This window comes from Anguilla anguilla, chromosome 6 (assembly GCF_013347855.1).
Source record: "Anguilla anguilla isolate fAngAng1 chromosome 6, fAngAng1.pri, whole genome shotgun sequence".
NCBI lineage: Eukaryota > Metazoa > Chordata > Actinopteri > Anguilliformes > Anguillidae > Anguilla > Anguilla anguilla.
Window position 1 is genome coordinate 52437623 of NC_049206.1, and position 17529 is coordinate 52455151.

General features: G+C 40.8%; 1 protein-coding gene across 2 annotated transcripts; it reads right to left on the minus strand.

The window, feature by feature from the left end:
- Positions 1-5242: 5242 nt before the first annotated feature.
- On the minus strand, positions 5243-16306 carry rfx6 (regulatory factor X, 6). 2 transcript variants are annotated; one of them, XM_035420583.1, is made up of 19 exons: positions 15634-16306; positions 14620-14773; positions 14271-14394; positions 13994-14055; positions 13397-13474; positions 12713-12740; positions 12218-12325; positions 11709-11786; positions 11504-11617; positions 11366-11415; positions 11007-11166; positions 10675-10819; positions 10310-10419; positions 9889-10006; positions 9199-9321; positions 8739-8942; positions 7865-8416; positions 7060-7269; positions 5243-6540 (listed from the first exon to the last, which is right to left on the minus strand). In XM_035420583.1, the coding sequence occupies exons 1-19, from the start codon at positions 15830-15832 to the stop codon at positions 6362-6364; spliced, it is 2796 nt and encodes a 931-aa protein (XP_035276474.1). In that variant the 5' UTR covers positions 15833-16306; the 3' UTR covers positions 5243-6361. The 2 variants fall into 2 exon arrangements, with proteins under 2 accessions (XP_035276474.1, XP_035276475.1); XM_035420584.1 differs by lacking the exon at positions 15634-16306 and having other exon boundaries at positions 14620-14816.
- Between the last annotated feature and the right edge of the window lie 1223 nt (positions 16307-17529).

The window sequence follows — 17529 nt, forward strand, 5'->3', positions numbered from 1 at the left end:
CAAACAGAATACTCAACAGAGTTCCCACAATGCATCAGTTTGTGGTGGAGAATTACAATCAGAGTTACAAACTGAGAACACCCCACTGCTGATTGTGTGTGTCAGGCTTAAATTAAGTTACAGATAAGTGCTTTCAAGTTCTGACTTGAATTCCCGGAGGTTATTGTTCCGTAATCGTGACATTCCTCATATAAACCCTCGGAGATCCCAGAGGTCAAACTCCTGCAGGAAGCTGGAAGCTCGGTACTGGAATAATAAAGGATATTGGTACAGGGAAGAAGAGGAAGAGTTTTTCCCACTGTTACGGCTTAAAATAACACCATTCCAGGATTTGGGTTAAAAAGACCCTGGGGGAAGTGGCGACCAGAGCTTAAACGTGAACTCCCAGGGTAATCTCCACCCAGTTCCTCTGTTCAGCACACTTTGAAGTTTGTTTCCTTGTCAGAAGGGTCAGTGATGGATGCATTTTTTCTCAAAAGTCTTATATATGAATGTGTTTGTTTTTGTATAGTTTTTTTGCAAACAGGTGGAAGAAGCATTTGTTTCCTAAAGTGAACCTGGAAGGGCAACTTACAAGACAATTATATGCACACAAGTGGTGTGTGAGCACAACTTATAAAAGCACAGGAAGTTGTCATCGCTCTGGTTGTCACAGGATTGTCTTCTACCTATACTGTTAAAATACTTATTGCCATCAGTAACCTGTGAGCCTCAACCCACTGCTGACCAACACCTAATAGTTTGCACCTGACAGGTCGCTCATTACAAAGTGCAGAGGCTGTGACTGTAATAACCATTTTATTTGATGCTCATATATTATTATGCTCAGTTATCCAGCTGAACAGACTGGAGAACATTACGCCTGGGCAGAATATGAAGGTTTCCCCTAGAATTTGAACCTATAACCTTTTGGGTCAGAGACCAGTGCTCTGACTTACTTCACGACTCAACACTGCTGTAAATTACATATTTACTCCAACTTGCTCTATTCCAAATTGTGCAGTTGTCCCCATTTTTACTTTAATTTATAAAAATGAAATTAACTCATATTATCAGAGTAGAAAAAAGAAGCAAAGAAATAGTGTGCATGCACGCTGAAGTGTTGGTGCTTCCATTCGAAGTCCAGCTAATAAGAATGATATTGCTTCTATCATTCTATTCTCCTATTTTATTGTAGGAACAAACACTAATAACAGAGAACTTTGGGGCACAGAACGCAGAATGCAAATTAGAAATGTACCCACTGCAGTGACATCATTGTTATTATCATAAGCTACCGTTTTAACTACATACAAAATACAATGAAGCATGTGAAGACACGAATGGTATCAACATTTGATTACATACTAAATTATCTTCGATTTTCATACAATTCATACTGGAGAGCTGACATGGCACAAAATTAGCAAGCCTATAAATGAAAGAAGGCCCATAAGAAGTGTGTACATTTTGAAAGAGATTGGATTTTTACTTTTCATTACACAATGCTGCCCTCCCATGGACGCAAGTTGCATGGCCAAGAATATTACTCAATACATTTTTCCATTCTGTATGAGTAAGGTACTGAGATCTTGCAGAAATTCCTTCTATACTTTAAATTTCCCATATTTCAAAACAAGCAGAAACTATTTTTGACATAACTCACATATTTAACACAAGGGCCTCTCCAGAATCTTGGGAAATATAATTTATGTATGGTGCTTATGATTATATGTTGGTTATTCTTGAAATTGAATTATATTAAGCATGAATTACCACAAAACAAATACATTTTTCATATTGGCTAAAACACTTTAAAGTGAATGTGCTATACCCAAAGCTGGGAGAACCTTGAGGAAAAAGAAAAGAAAAGTGAAAATGGTATCAAAGTCTAGCTTGTCAAAACATCTTAATCCAGGCTGGACGCTCATGAAATTACTGACTCTTGTGTGGACTGTCACCTAAAAAGATTGGATTTTTGAAAACAATTCTATTTTGAGCATTAAAGCCTGCTGTCTAAAGCAGGGGTATCCAATCCACAGAGGGGTGGTGAGGGTGCAGGTTTTTGCTTTATCCCAGCACTACAACACCCGATTCAACTGAGTAACTAATCATGGTCTTCAATGAAGACACTGGTAAGTAAAATCAGGCAGGACTATTGTTGGACTACAACATAAACCAACACCAACATTGGCCCTTTTTGGACTAGACTGGACATGCCTGCACTAAAGAAAGCTATAGCAGTGCCTTTGGCACAGACCATATGGATGAGCTGAGAGTCTGCAGCTACGTGATTGGTGGATGAGCTCTTGGTACAGTAGAATTTTAGCAGCAAATTAATCAATTTCACACAAAATACTACAAAATACATGTTGAAACCGGCCGTTATAAATGCATGGAATTGAAATTTCATGGAATTACTCAGAAACTCCTGGATTCTTCAAAGTTGGGCTTGATGTGACAGATAATAATGATAGATTTTGATTGATTACATGCAAATATGAGCTAGCGTGGCCTGTTTTGATTTCTTCCATATTCCAATGTCCCTTTCCATCAAAAATGACTTGCCAATCTCCAGTCAATATGAAAAAATGTGTGTGCAACTTTCAAGGCAACTATATTCTGCGCATACAGAAAAATATTAATAATTTACTGTACCACAAACCTCAGATGATACTGTTAGCACAGACTGGAACTGTGTCTACTGAGATTTCACCCGTTTGCTGACAGCACACAGGTAATGTGTCAAGGGCTCACATTAAGCCTGTCAATACAAGCGCGGCCTCCTCAGATAGCAGGCTCACATCACTGCGTTGCTAAAAGAGATCTACACCGCGATTCTGCTCAACACAGACATCTCAAGTGGAAAGGATACATTAATACCTCCGAAGCAGTTGATCCAGTGATAAATATGCACCGTCTCGCATTCAGGAGAGAACATCTATATGGCTGTAGATTATCTCGCTTTTATTGGTAATAGTTTTGTCTCCAACACCAGCGACTCTCTTAAAACAGAGATGACATGCAGCGCTCAGCGCTCTGCAATTGGTGGATTTTGATTTGGAAAAAAACTTTCCTTTAAACTTGCGCATAATCCTGCAAGGAATAGCTCTCGAACTACCATGCGCTCCGTAAATGCACTGTCTTGCATGCTAAGAAGAACAGGAAAATAACATAGACCTCTCTGTGATGAAGTGAGATTAGTGGCATTAGACTGTCAGTGTATGGAATGTTCCTCTGACATCACACGGTACAACCGAAGTAAATCCAGCTATTCGTTGACCTCTTGTGGTCACATTGTGGTACTGTATGTGTTAAATATCCAGAAAATATTTGTTAAGGCAGGTAATTCATTCAGTACCTTGAAAGTACTTTTTGTGTACTTCTTTTTCACAACATGAAACAGTTCTGTTTGAAATTAGGTTATGTAAATATAACCAGGGGTAATCCTGACCTCTTGGGGGCCCTTTACAAAATTTGAATTAGGCTTCACCCAAACCATGCTTTATGCACACAAATATGTAGCTCATAAAATAAATATGTGCATGTATATTAATGTGTATACATAGATACTATGTTTGTTGTCAAACAAACATAGGATCTGTAGACTGTTCACACATTGCTAGCCAAGTGGAAAATAGTTCAAATTGGCCAAAAGAGAATGAACTTGTGTGCAAATGTGTCTCTTTTGACCAACAGTAAAAGAATACAGCAATAACCATCAGGCATACCATATATGGAAATATAACAGACAGAGCTACTTGCATTAAAAATACATCACTTACTTTTAAAAAATTACTTCTATTCATCTCTGTGTATTTCTTTATGACAGAAGATTCTCTCCTGACGTTCAGTTAAAATGGAAACCAGATACAAAACTACGGCCGTTTTTCACGGGCAGGGAAAGCAGGCCTGACGGCCTGATCCACGGATACACAACTGTAACCGCACTAAAACGCAGCAGTGACGACAGGGAGAAAACAGCCCCAGATCTGTTGATCTTTAGCCCTGGCTGAGGTGCATATGGAGGCTGACCACCTAAATGCAAAGTTCTGGTTAAACATTGTCCCAAAGTTTGCGTTCTGCCTTCTGTTGTTTTTACACGAAAGGCCCCGCGATTGTTGGAGCCCTTATTGACTTTGTAATTAAACTATTTTAACGTCGGGATTTTGTAATCATTACATTTAAAGCCATCTGTTCCAGTCTAGAGGCTGAAATGGATTTTCCACTTGAGTAGATAAAGGATAAGGTGGTTTCTCATTCATTTTTCGCTATTAATAAATTTCGCGAACAAATGCTCAAATCCGGGCTGAGTCGACGCAATAAGCATACACGCTCCCTCTTAAATTTAAATATATCGACGCGGCTTTACAATGGTTCAAGTTCTGTACACGAATGCCTCCGCGTATTTAATGTTACTGATTACAGATTTATTGGCTTCCATCTGCTCTAAGACTAACAGAGCTCAATTTAGTAAATATAAAGAAGAATAAAACAATCTTTTATTCTTTCAGCCTTGCAATGTGATTAAACAGCTTGCTCATGTTGCGAGTTAAACATTTCTATTAGTGCAGGTTTTGGTCAACATCTTTATCTTGGCCATATCTCACTCCTATTGTACAACAGAGAAATAAAATCATTTATCTCTTCACAGATAAGGCCAGCTCTGATCCACAGCTTCTTCAATTGTGTTTCTGGTCTGTAATCTCCCATTCAAACTGGTGTGGGTCCAGTTTACCCATTAAAGGGCCTTGTATTTCCCAGCTTTGTCAATCTGGCATTGAAATGAAAGATAAGGATATTATTCTGGGTTTATTGACTGCCTGTGAAACTGCTAAGGCAGCACGTGACACTTACTACTGAAACAGGGCTGTCTGTTCATTATCTCTTTGTGAGTCAACCAAACAGTGGCTACAAATTTTTAAAAAAAATTTTTTTTACCTATGAACAATATTTTGTTTATCCTCCGTGGCTGTGCCACAGAGAAATTAATATCTTTAATAATACAATTTTATATCATCTGAAAATCATTAATTTTTTCTTGACCTGTTTAAATTTCAGCCAAAACTTTGTTGATAAATCAGCGAAAATATCAGCCGACTATCATTCGGTAATGGGATTATTAAACACAATCAAAAAACTGAGTGCACACAGAGAGTGTAACACAGAGATTTCATGTGGGTCTTGAAGAAATATTTCAGTTTATTCATATATCTCAAAATCTTTTTTTTTAATGTATATGTAAAATTGTATTTTAGCCAGACTCAACAGATATTTGTAAGTCAGAGCCACTGCTCTATAATTCAATTTTTCAGCTAATTTATTGCGGACCTAACTCACACGCATTTAGTGAGAGGCTTTAGCTTTCAAAATGAATATTTACACTACAACTCTTTATTAATTGTCACTGGCAGGCAACGCACGTGATTAAAATATTATCTGCAAAATACATAAAATCACACACACCTTAAATAAGAACGAACAACACATGGAGCAATTCACAGAAAAAAATATTTGAGATAAAGTTAGCATAATACTCAACATGTACATCACATGGTGATATATTGTAATGGTCATATCCACCACCTAATAATAATAATAGCAAATACTGAAACAATTCTCACACATCAATTAAAGGGCTGGAACAAATGTTTCAAGTACTCAATATTTTCAAATACAAGAAAAGCCTAACATCACCCTTTGATATGCCACCATTTTGGCAAAAAACATATATTTCTCAAGAAACCACCATGGTGGATTTTAGTACATACACACTGAATTGTGACAGAAAAGTTCTTAACTGGGGTGGCCTATGAAGACCTGAAACTCAAATCATACTGAATCAACTGCCACTAGCAATGTTAATGCATACAGTTGATAAAGTAAAAAAAAAAACTGACTTCAAAAATACTCAATATTATGGCTTCCAAGTGGCTCAGTTGAAAAAGGCACTTTTCATGAAAGTAAAAATCCAACTATGACTCGTAGCCTACAGTAGGATTTCTTGGATTACCACTACATTAGTTCCTCCTAACAATGGACAAAGCACAACACGGGCTACCGGTTTTCTTCAGCGTAAGACACACTGTTCTTCCGATTGCAATCGACTCTCCTATTGTGCTCTGTCGGGTGTAGAATAGTCAGTGTCCCACAGGTGAGTGGACTAGAGGACTGCACTCGCAGTAGCTACAGTGCTCCTTGCCCAGGTAAAGATGACTCAACCCAATTCCAAATTTGGGATTAAATAAAGAGGAAAAATTGTAGTTTATAGTGAAATGATGAAAAAGGCTCCTTGTGATCTTATCCTGGGTGTACTTTGCGCTTTGGATCTGCAGACCAGGAAGAGAAGGGGACAGTAGGACCTGAAGCCTGGTGCTGTCGGTCAGGGCCCGCCCCCTGTCGATCCCATGAACACGGTGTTGATGGGGGGCAGAGACGACACCATGTCCTCAGACGGGGCCCGGTGTGAGAGCAGTGCATCCTGGGAATGGAACTGCGTGGTTGCTCCGTACATGCAGGGGGCGGAGACGGAGGAGGGGTCAGCCGGAGCTGAAGAGGAACCTGGGAGGAAGTATGACACACCATATAACAGCTTTAGTGAAACAACAACGCTGAGCAAATTTGTTTGGATTGTACTTAGCCAGTGAGAGACACCCACGAGCACACACACACCGACACACATACACGCACACACAATCAATCCACACTGATGGGTGGACATACTGCACATACTAAAAAAATATTGACATCCTGAATTGCAATAATTAAATGTTCACCAGTGGTTCCCAATGCCCTTCCCGGTGATTTACCGTTCTGTATGTTTTCATTTTAAACCTAAATTGACACACTCAATTCTACTAATTAGCAGCTCAGCGAGATGCCCAGCTGTTGAATGAGGTGTGCTTTGTGAAAACCGAGAGGACGGTAGATCTCCAGGGACAGGGCTGGGAACCACTGTTTTACGCCGATCCTAAAATAATTTGAATAAAAAATGACATAAAGATGGCGAGGATACAAATCAGGGGGGAGATGACATTTGACTGAATAAACACGTTGTCAGAGAGAAGCTCCGCCCCTCACCACCAGCGCGGGACGTCAGGGTTGGGGAGTCAGTGTAGAAGGGGCCGGCGGTCTTCCTGCCTGCGTCGTCCAGGATGTTGAGGGGGTCGTGCACGTCGCTGTAGGCTGGGACGCACCGGATCGTGCTCACGCTGCTGATCACCGACACGTGCTGATCAATCATCGAACCCAGCCTCTGAGCGTCATGGTAACCACCGTTTCCATAGTAATCTGAAAACGAGAGGAAGAGCAACGCGGACAAGCAACGGGATAAGTCAAAGTAGTTCTCCGTTTGGAAAAAGTTAAACTGTCCCTAAACTCAGTTATATCAGTAAGAATTCACAGACAGAGTGTTGCTTTGTGAAAGCTGTACAATTGGGAGCCTGAAAAAAAAGCAAAAAAAAAAAAAAAAGGGAGAGGAAAAAAAAACGAAAAAAAGGAAGGCAGAACATCAATAGCATAACAGACATGAAACAGCACATGAGAGAAACTGTACACATATTACAGTATTAATGTAATGAGCACCAGATCTTAACACAAGCTGTTCTCCAGGCCTCGTCTTAGAAGCACTTGTCATGCGATTGAATTAAATGGCTGTCAAGACGGGCATTCCAGCGGGCGGACAAGCGGGCGAGAGCGAAGAAAAGGGCCAGAGAGCTGACAGCAGGAGTCAGACTCAATCTGGGGAACCAGAGGAGAGACGGAGGGCGGCAGGTGGTCGGGGTGACAGAAGCATAAGGCCGGCCGGCGTAGCACACGGATACCGCCACGGAGGCACCACAGAAGCACCCCCCAAACCCCCCACCCCCCCACAAACGCCACTCACCGCTCTGTCCCGAGTACGCCCCCCCCTGGCAGGCCGCTCCGCCCAGCCCATTCCCCATGAACCCGTAGCCGGCGGGGTCCAGGATCTGAACGCCCTGAGGCTCCTCCCCCAGGTCGGCGGCGGCGGCGCTGAAGGTCGACATGGGCCGGGAGCCGTAGGGCGACATGGCGCAGCTGCTGCTGAAGTAGTCCTTGGGCAGAGGAGGAGGAGCCTGCTGCTGCTGCTGGTGCTGCTGGTGCTCGCTGAAAGACGAGTAGCGGCCGGCCTCGGCGCGGGCCTGGTAGGCCGGGTTGGGGCCCTGCGCCGGAGGCCTGAACAGGGCCTGGTAGCCGGAGGCGGCGGGGTAGTAGCCGGCGCCGGCGTGGGGAAGGTTCTGGTACATGGCGTCTCCGGGGAAGGCCTGGCAGGCGGGGTGAGGCTGGAGGGCACCGCAGGCGCCCTGGGACCGGACGGCCATGGGGCCCTGGTTAATCACGCTGCCCCGGTTCACCATCGCAGGAGAGATGGGCGGAGTCATCAGGGGGCCGCTGTTCTGTGAGAAGTCCATTTGAGCTGAGAGAGAGAGAGAGAGACTTGACTTTGATGCCTCTTTATTAAAACATCATGGTCAATTCATTACTCTAAAATGAAAATTAAAAACCAACAAAAAAAAAAAACTGTGTATATACACTGCATCAAACCAAAAACATATGTATGTGTTCTACCAGTCTCTGTACTGTGAAGGAAATAGTATCACTAAATTGCAATATGTGTTTATCAAAGTATGTATTTGGCAGTTATCTTGTCCAGAGTAGCGTACAAAACATTATAAAACACCGGATAGCTGTAAGAAGCAGGTAGCTTTCTGTTCCTGAATTTCTCTCTAAAAAAATACCTGACAGGGACAGGCCATCTGAGTCTGCACCCTGGTAGACAGCCATGTTTGTGCCCAGCCCGTGCTGAACCGTCAGAGACAGGTAAGTGTGCTCGGAGAACGACTCGTTCTTTACGGATGACTCGCTGGACGCAGCGCTGGGTTTATTGCGGTTGGCAAGGAAACAGGAACTGGGGGAGGCCGTGAACGCCGCCTTGCTAGCATCTGAAACCAGAGAGAAACCTGAATGCGCCTTCAACTCCATAAGACATGCCCAACATGAACTGACCACCCAAGAAGATCAAATACAGACACTTTACCTCAACCATAATTCAAATGTGATTTTGTCTTTCAACTTAATCTATTTTAAATTCACCCAAATAAGGATTAATCACAAACGTTAATTGTACTAGTATTCTGAACGTGAAATATTACATATATAATCCAAAAAATTAAAAGTGAAAACATATTATCGACATACCAGCGTTTCTCATATATTTATCTAAGAGATTCTGGAGCTCTTGTTCTTTGTCATTGTTGAACTGCGTTTCAATTGCCAGCAGAATATATTCGTCCAGCAGCATTCGAATCAGATGGAATGAGCCTGTAATGGTCAGAGTATTTTTTATCTTTTTGTGAATAACAACAACCTTGGACACTCCATCCAAAATCTTCTGAAGGAGTTAGTCATTTAGCTGTGACCAAACATTGAAGGTGGAGGGGACAGCACTCAGTCAAACCACACATTCAATAATGTTCTAACACTGCCCATGGATCGACCTGTGGGGTCTTCCAATTGCATGCTTGACAGTTTTCTGATTGTTTGCCAATAACACAATCAATGGACCAGGAAGATGAAAGTGGTAGGAGGCTCCTTATCCAATCAGAAAACACAGAACTACATGATAAGGGTCTGGCCATTAGGTCTTATTGTTCATTGTTACGTTCTGGTCAATAGTGGACAAGATGGTGTATGTGTGGTTTTGTGTTTTGACATGGTGGCCTGTGTAACAGGCTTTTCTAAACTGAGAAAGGTTCTAATATTGAAATATTTCTAGACAAAAAAAAGCTCAATGCAACTTACTGACTTCACGTTTGAATAAAGACAACTACGGTTTGGCACATGAAAATCAGAGCAGATTATCTTAAAATGTGCGGTTTGGTCACTTACCGAAACTGGTGGCATTGTTCAAGGTCAGGTTGTGCATGACTCGCGCCCCGAAGAAGCTCCACTTGAGAAGGAAGTCCTGAGCTCTCTTCTTCAGAGACCGGCCATTTTGCTTGCTGGGCTGGAGAGGGAGAAGAGGATGAGGTTTCCCCAAACTGTGGGGTGGGACTGCCTGAGGCCTCTTGAGGAGAGTTGAAGTGGGTTGTGAGGCATGCAGTGTGTGGAAATGCACACATTATGTACCTTCCAGAGACATTCACACAAATCAAACACTGCGCCGGCTAATGTCTCCGAAAATTAAAACAACATGCACAGGAACTCCCATTAAACAGGCCCAGGGCATGATGTACAGGAACTCCCATTAAACAGGCCCAGGGCATGATGTACAGGAACTCCCATTAAGCAGGCCCAGGGCATGATGTACCTTGATGACCTTCTGCTCCACTACGGTGTCCAGCCACTCAATAAAGGACTCCACGGTCGCGTTCTTCTTCAGGAGGTCTTTCAGCTCTTGAAACACTGCAATGGAGTCATCTGGCAAGCGTGAGGGAGAAACACAAGGAGGTTATACAAATACAACCATGCCAGACTGCCTGAAATTACAAGAGTTATTCTCAGATACGACCCATATTTATGTTGTATTTGCAAGGCAACAAAAAGGAAAGGAAGTACTACTGCTATACAAAATTGGCATTAGCATATATATCCTAATTCACTGCACAGTACCAGCAACCGGACACCACAAATGTAACATATTTGAAGAGATTGGTTGTTTTGAAGCTTTCTCACATTCAGAGTAAAGGTCTGAGTCTTGCTCTCCACTGTTGGAGATGGTGAGAAGGGCTTGGGACCCGATGCTGTGTAAATCCACCTTGTCGATGTCACACACCATGGAGTTCACCACATTCTGGTCAAACAGAGCTGGCCTGGCAATCTGGAGAACAATGGCAGCAGTAAACACACAGCACGCATCCATAAAAAAAGAATATGATTTCATCTGTGAAATTATATAATTTATGGTTTATGGTCAGCAGGACTATTTAACAAAAAAGTTTTTTTTAAGTGATAATTTTTTGCGAAGATTTATACTTTCAGATTTTCCATGTTTTTCTCTGGCTTACCTGAGCAAGGTGTAGAAATGAGGTCTGTCGCTTTAAGGAGGACACAAACCGGCGTGCAATTGGCAGCTTCTTCTCCGAGAGAGAATCCGGAAGATTCTCCAGAGACGATACCATCCAGTGTTCCCAGTGTTTGGCAAAGTTGCGAATATCTGCCAGGAGACTGGAAACAGTATCCCCTTTACAATCAAAAACACTGGAATATGGTGCACCCCCTTTTAGAATTCACCATACAGAATATGTCTTTGCTGTACATACCTGTCTAAATTTCAATCAAGGGTATAACAACTTGCCGATGTTTATACCTTTTTATGACTTCATTTTAATATTTTAAAAATTGATTTATTAAATATAATACAAACCTTTCTGGCATCTCTTGCATTGTAGCAGGAATGAGAACATCTGTCAGGACCTAAAAGAAGATTGGATAAAATCTGTCAGTTCATGGGTGGAGGGTGGTATGTTTTTGAAATTCTAAAACGAGCAGTTGGGAGACGCACCTTGTACAATATGGAGTCGCACACGCAGAAGATGTCCACAATGACAGGGTTTTCCAGAAGTGGAAGGAGGTGATCAGGCATCCCTTGCCAGAAATGCAGCAGAAAATTCTGGATCTGAAGGAAAAGGGCGTTAGAAAGGGCAGCAGTCTGGCTGATGCGAAAAATCTTGGGCTGTAGGCGTGAAGGAGGGGGCTCATGGGAATACCTCTTCAAAGTTGCTGTTGATGGCATTGTCCAAGATGCACTGACAGTGCGTTTTGTACATCATGACCAGCGTGTCCAACTGTGCGAGAAAAACAGAAAAGAGTGGTAGTTATTCAAATTCCACTTACAGACAAGCAAATTCTCAAAGCAAATAAAGAAACAGGAAGGAGAAAACCTACCACCACAAGTGGATTACAGAATGAATGAAGCATAACTATTGGGTCTATGTATACATAGTACTGTAATTTTAACATGGTGAGACCAAAATATATAAAAAAATAACCTTTAATAAAATCTAAGATCTGCACTTTAGCCATGTGTGAATTGTTTGGCCAAATCAAAAAAAATAACTGTCTTTGTCGCAAACATTACGGAGGGCACTGTATCACCAGTACCGAAACCTGGAATAACACAACAGAGATTACAAATCAAGCAGGATTCATCCACTTGAATGAATGCAGAAGACCTAGTCGTGGCTCACAAACACACTGACGTAGTCATGCTAGATACCTTATCTCGGGATACCGAGCCTTGAAGCACTAGATGTTGTGGACTTGGAAATTCGGGCAGAAGTGTTCCAGTTTTAGAACTGAGGGAATACTTGCGTGTGAAACCCCCCTGTGAAATATAATCAGACTTTTATATATTTATTTATTTTAGCACTGAAGCGTTAACAAGGTAAAAAAAAAAAAAAAAAAAACATTAACAACACACATATATAACATCCATCAACTTATTATTACATAAACACATTTTTGTAAAGAGCCACTTAAATTTGAATTACAAAAGTTGGGCTCAAATCACTTTGCCTTCCTGCTTGTTTTTATTTGTACCCACAATTCCTTTCGAGTATATAGTGTATTCAGTGTACCGCAGATAGCGGTGTACCTCGATGTCGAGGTCTTAGTCACAACCATTTTACATTAGTCTAATGGCTAACAATAGTATCTGTATTTTAAGCTTATGCGCACCTCGTAATGAAAATGCACAGAAAAGTTCTCTTACCTCATTCTTAAGTTTACTCCCAGAAAATCTAAAATAAAGTACAGACGACAAGGACATTAACACAATTCAATTAAAAATCTGTTAAAATGGCGGTAGGTGTGTGATGTATGTGCTGTATTTATCCGTGGGTTCTCAGTGTAGTAGAGAACCCACAGATAAATAAATATCACGAATCACGTCCTGTATCACGAAGCAGGATTACTCAGTCAGCTGGATAACTGACTCTGAGTTAAACCTGGAACGGCTCCTTTTACTTTAGTCCATGTTCCAGGTTTGGGAAGGTTCCAGGTTTTACTCTGCAGTCATCCAGCAAACTCAGCCACCCTGTTTTGTGATACATGCCCCAGGTGAAGTACATTCATTCACTGTCCCAAAAGAAAATATCTGGTTTGCAGAAGAATTTATCATTACAAAACATTATTTTGCTATCTGTCAGTCCTTATATTTGCTTAAATCAAAGGCCGCATACAGGCCACTAAATGGACAGGTAGCATATTTTATTTAGTGCTCTAAAATAGCTTGTTCTTTGTTTGGCATGCTGAGGTTCATGTAAGGTTTTCTACTCCTCCTCAAAGGCAAATAGCACTTGGTGTGATCAAGTTGCTGACTACTAAGGATGGGTCCTGATATGAGTCATGACAAAAAGAGGGAAATTAGCAGAGGATGTTCTGCGAGAGAGGGTACCTGGTCAGGCCTTTTCCTGAGTATACTGAATGGTAATATGCACTGCTTTCTTTGATGCCAATGCCATAGTAATGATACCTGGGGAATAATGGACAGAGCACATCTTACTTTCCAGCATTAACCCAAATGACACTAAATCTGCCAAAGCATGGCTGATGGCTGTTGACCCATCTTCCAGAGAATCAATTTACACAGCAGCTGCCACGCTAGCTTCTTAGTGAGATGTTGTTCTGATCAGTGCAAGAAAACAAATTGATTATTCATTTTGTGAGCTTAGGTTAATCATGCAAGTGACTAAATCTTAGATAAATCGTATATACTACAAAATCTAACGCAGGGCAACCACTGTATTACATACTGCGTGACAAACGATTGAACAAAAAAAATGTAAATATGCCAAGAATGTAAAGATGCAATAATACCTCCTAACAGCTGCTCATGCTTTACAATACACTTTAACATTTTATAAGAGAATTTATAATCCCATATATTCCCACAAAATGACCAAGAATAAACCTTGGTGATTATTAGTGTGAAATCACAACAGACAACAATTCTGTCAATGGCACAGTTTATCTTATGAAATTCTTGTCTTACTTTGAATGACCTCTTGTTCCAAGCCTCCGGGTTGTTAGAAGAGGAAATTTCTGGCGAATAGTCTGCAATTGCATAGAGTGGTTTTACATCTAAAAAAATAAATATATACTCTTCCTAAAAGCAAGTATAAATTGGTTTGTGACACGATCTTTGATCAATAGATTATTATTTTCCTCCACCCCCATTTATTACATGCAATGGCTTCTATTAGTTTGAAAAAATGTAAATAATATTGTTTGTGTGTGCGCAACAGAAAATTAAGTGATACACTCTTTACCTTTCCAAAAGTTGCAGCACAGGCAGGGTCTAATTTTTCCTTCCTACAGAAGTCTAAATAGTGAGCATATAGAATACACCGTGGCAAGCAAACACCTTCACAAACAATGTAGTTTTCTTCAAGCCTAGGGGAGACAATAGTTTAATTAGCAGCAATAAGGTGATCTGATATTTTAAAAAAACCCACAACCATAGGGTAAGGGGCTATTTTCAAGGGTACAAGTAGCACTGTTATATGAAACATATCATATTGCTGGGTGTGATATCTCATTGTAAGCATCATCTGGTCACAAAGACTGCTCATGCATGTTAATATACAATAAGCTCTTCATATGGTATCCCATAGCTACCACTGCAGGGTCAGTTGCGTCTGTTTCTTCTTATCCTTAATTATTTGGGTGATGCTTTTCTTCGGAACTGACTGTTTGAAAGACAACTCTTTTGTGTACTCTGAGGGATCCAGGTCCTCTTCAGAGGATGGGGTCTCATTGCAGTCCTCTACTTCTGCCAGGTACATAATGGACAACAATGAAAACCGTTAACTACCATGACATGATCTGTGAAAATCCAAAAACACTCCAGCAAGAATATGGGGAGGGGGAGCAGTAAATTAAGCGCTAAATGACAAAAGTGTGCATCTCATCTCTTTCAGTTATATTCAATCCTTACTTAAATGTACAGTTTAAAATTCATGTTAAAAAGTAATCTCATCAAAAACTCTTAAATGCTGCTGCTAAAACCAGGCACATTATTCTTGGGGGATTGAGGACCCTTTTATAGAGAAACTGAATTAAACACGTGTAGACAATGGTCTTCAGTTCAGACACAAACTGCAACATATAGCCTAAGGTGTGTATGCTGACCCTTAACACACTCTGGATACCAATGGTTCACATAAAACTCACAAGTAATAACATGAACTAAACTATCTTGAGTAAGAGGCCGCTAAAAATGATCAACAGGCTAGCGAGTATAACTGATATTTCTGTATTAATGGGTTTAAATTAGTGTACAGCCATACCGAATCGACTTAGCTGCCCATCTAAATACACTCATTCAGTAAAACCCAAAATGGCAAAACAAATCCCACTGCACACAAATGGATGCAAGGTAACTAGGTAGTAAGACATGGGATGTGCCATCCTAACGTAAACGCATGAAATAAGTTCTTGACACTTAAAACAGGTAAAGGAATCTAAAAGCTCACCAGAAGCGAAATTACAGAATAACAACGTATTTCCAATTAAAATTTAGACACGCTACATAGTACAAGTCATGTTGGATAAAAAAGAGTGGCGGTTAAAGTTTTCCATCAGTCCCCAACCTGATACAGACCTATTAAGAAATTATTTCATTTTAAATACCTGATTTAATTCCCGAATCATCCTCTTCTTCGAACCTGGAAAGAGTGTTATTTCCGAAATCTCCTTGCAATTTGTCATCACTTAAGACAGCGAGGGTAATTTCCTCGTGCTCAACACAGAGCTTCTTTGGAGACGGCTGCAAATGATGAAAAGACTCATCCCTGATCGGGCTTTCCGTTCCATTCCTTTTCATTGGCATGATAAAAAAATAAAGTAGTAAAAATCTACACAAATACGCTAAATACTGGTGTAGACAACAAAAAATAACATTTGGATAATTGTCTTTAAAACAGTCCACACATTTAAATGAATCTCATCTATGAAGTTTTCATCTTCCGACTACACACCCAGTCCATTGCACCCCGTAGTCATTGTTGATTCCATTTGATTAAAAGTGCATATTAATCAATCCTCCATCCCCGGACATGTAACCTATAGGCCTATTGTCGGACCATTTACCTTTTTTCTACAAAACTATAAAAATAATAATACGGCAATAACATTGTCCTTTCAGTTACCACGTACAATCGCAAATCCAGGTAAAATTAGTAGCCTATCTAGCCTGTCTTTTGTCAACAAGCCTTTTCTAACTTTTGCAATGGAAAACAGATAGCTCACTACCCGTTTTAATTAAACCTGAGCTTTGGCTGAAAGCGCGACGTCACGTCAGTGAGTACCTAAGATTCATTTATCATATTTACAGAAGACTGGGAGTAGATTCCGTTTATCAATGATTAACCAGAACAGGCAATCAGCATCCTCCTTTTAGCCTGGGTAGGCTGATGCTGTTCTTTCTCAGCCAGTTGAGCTAAACCCCATTTCAAAGAAACACAGAACAATATCTACAATGGAGACAAAGTAAACGATTGAAGAATTTCAATGTTTACACAACAGACTACAATTTATCTTTGTGGAATTATGTAGCCTAACTTTGTACATTTGGACCATAAGAACACACCACAGCTCATGGAAGCTTATCAATGAGAACGTTGGTGTCCCCCTCTAGAGCAAAAAAGACTGAACTGCATGTTCCTTTCCACTGGCTCCTACTTCTGCCGAAAAAGCCGTGCACTTCACTAATATAACAAAAAAAAATGTATGAACCCAAGTCTATTTCCCAGCGCAGTCGAAAGCGAGGAGAAAGGTGGTAGTAATATAGAGGCCCAAAGCCGTGGGGACCCACAAAAAATACAGTGGTATAATAATGTATAACTTCATTCGAAGGTGTGAGATCTTTTATGGGGCCCAAAATCACTGGTGGCACCCGCATACATACACGCACGCACACGAAATGTATTCTTACCTCCCTTTTTGAATAGTCTATGTATCCATTGCCTCAAATAAAGATATACTTTGAAAAAATTGAAAATTATGTTGCTTCCTCTGCCTTTACCCAATTTCACATGCAAGAGTCTGTCGAATGCTGGGAATGCGGTATCCTTCTTTTCACTGACCACTTATCTTTCGAAAAGCTAGTTTCCTCAGTATTCCGCAACTTGTTAGACATAGCAAAGTACAAATGCTTTGCTAAACTTTGGTTGTGGCTCAGGTGTGCTAGTAATGCCGTTATAAATGTATTTGATGAACTTCGTTGAAAAACTTACGTAAGTTGTTGTCATAGTATAAGGTTTCAGACGTATTGTCAGTATATCCTAACCAGCAATCCTGCAAAAGTATCTCTATTAATTGCAGCTTAATTATTTCTTTCTATTGAAGGCATCGTCGTGCTGTTTTGACCGTTTCCTCGTTGCCCCCTTTTTAGCTGGAGAGCAGTGGGTGCTGTGAAAGGGATGACCTCTGGTGGCATTTACTGATAATGCACGAAAAACCCAGAAATATGGGCATTTGAAGATGGCGGCCTACTGTGTTTACTTTACCTCCATTTTTCAAATCTTA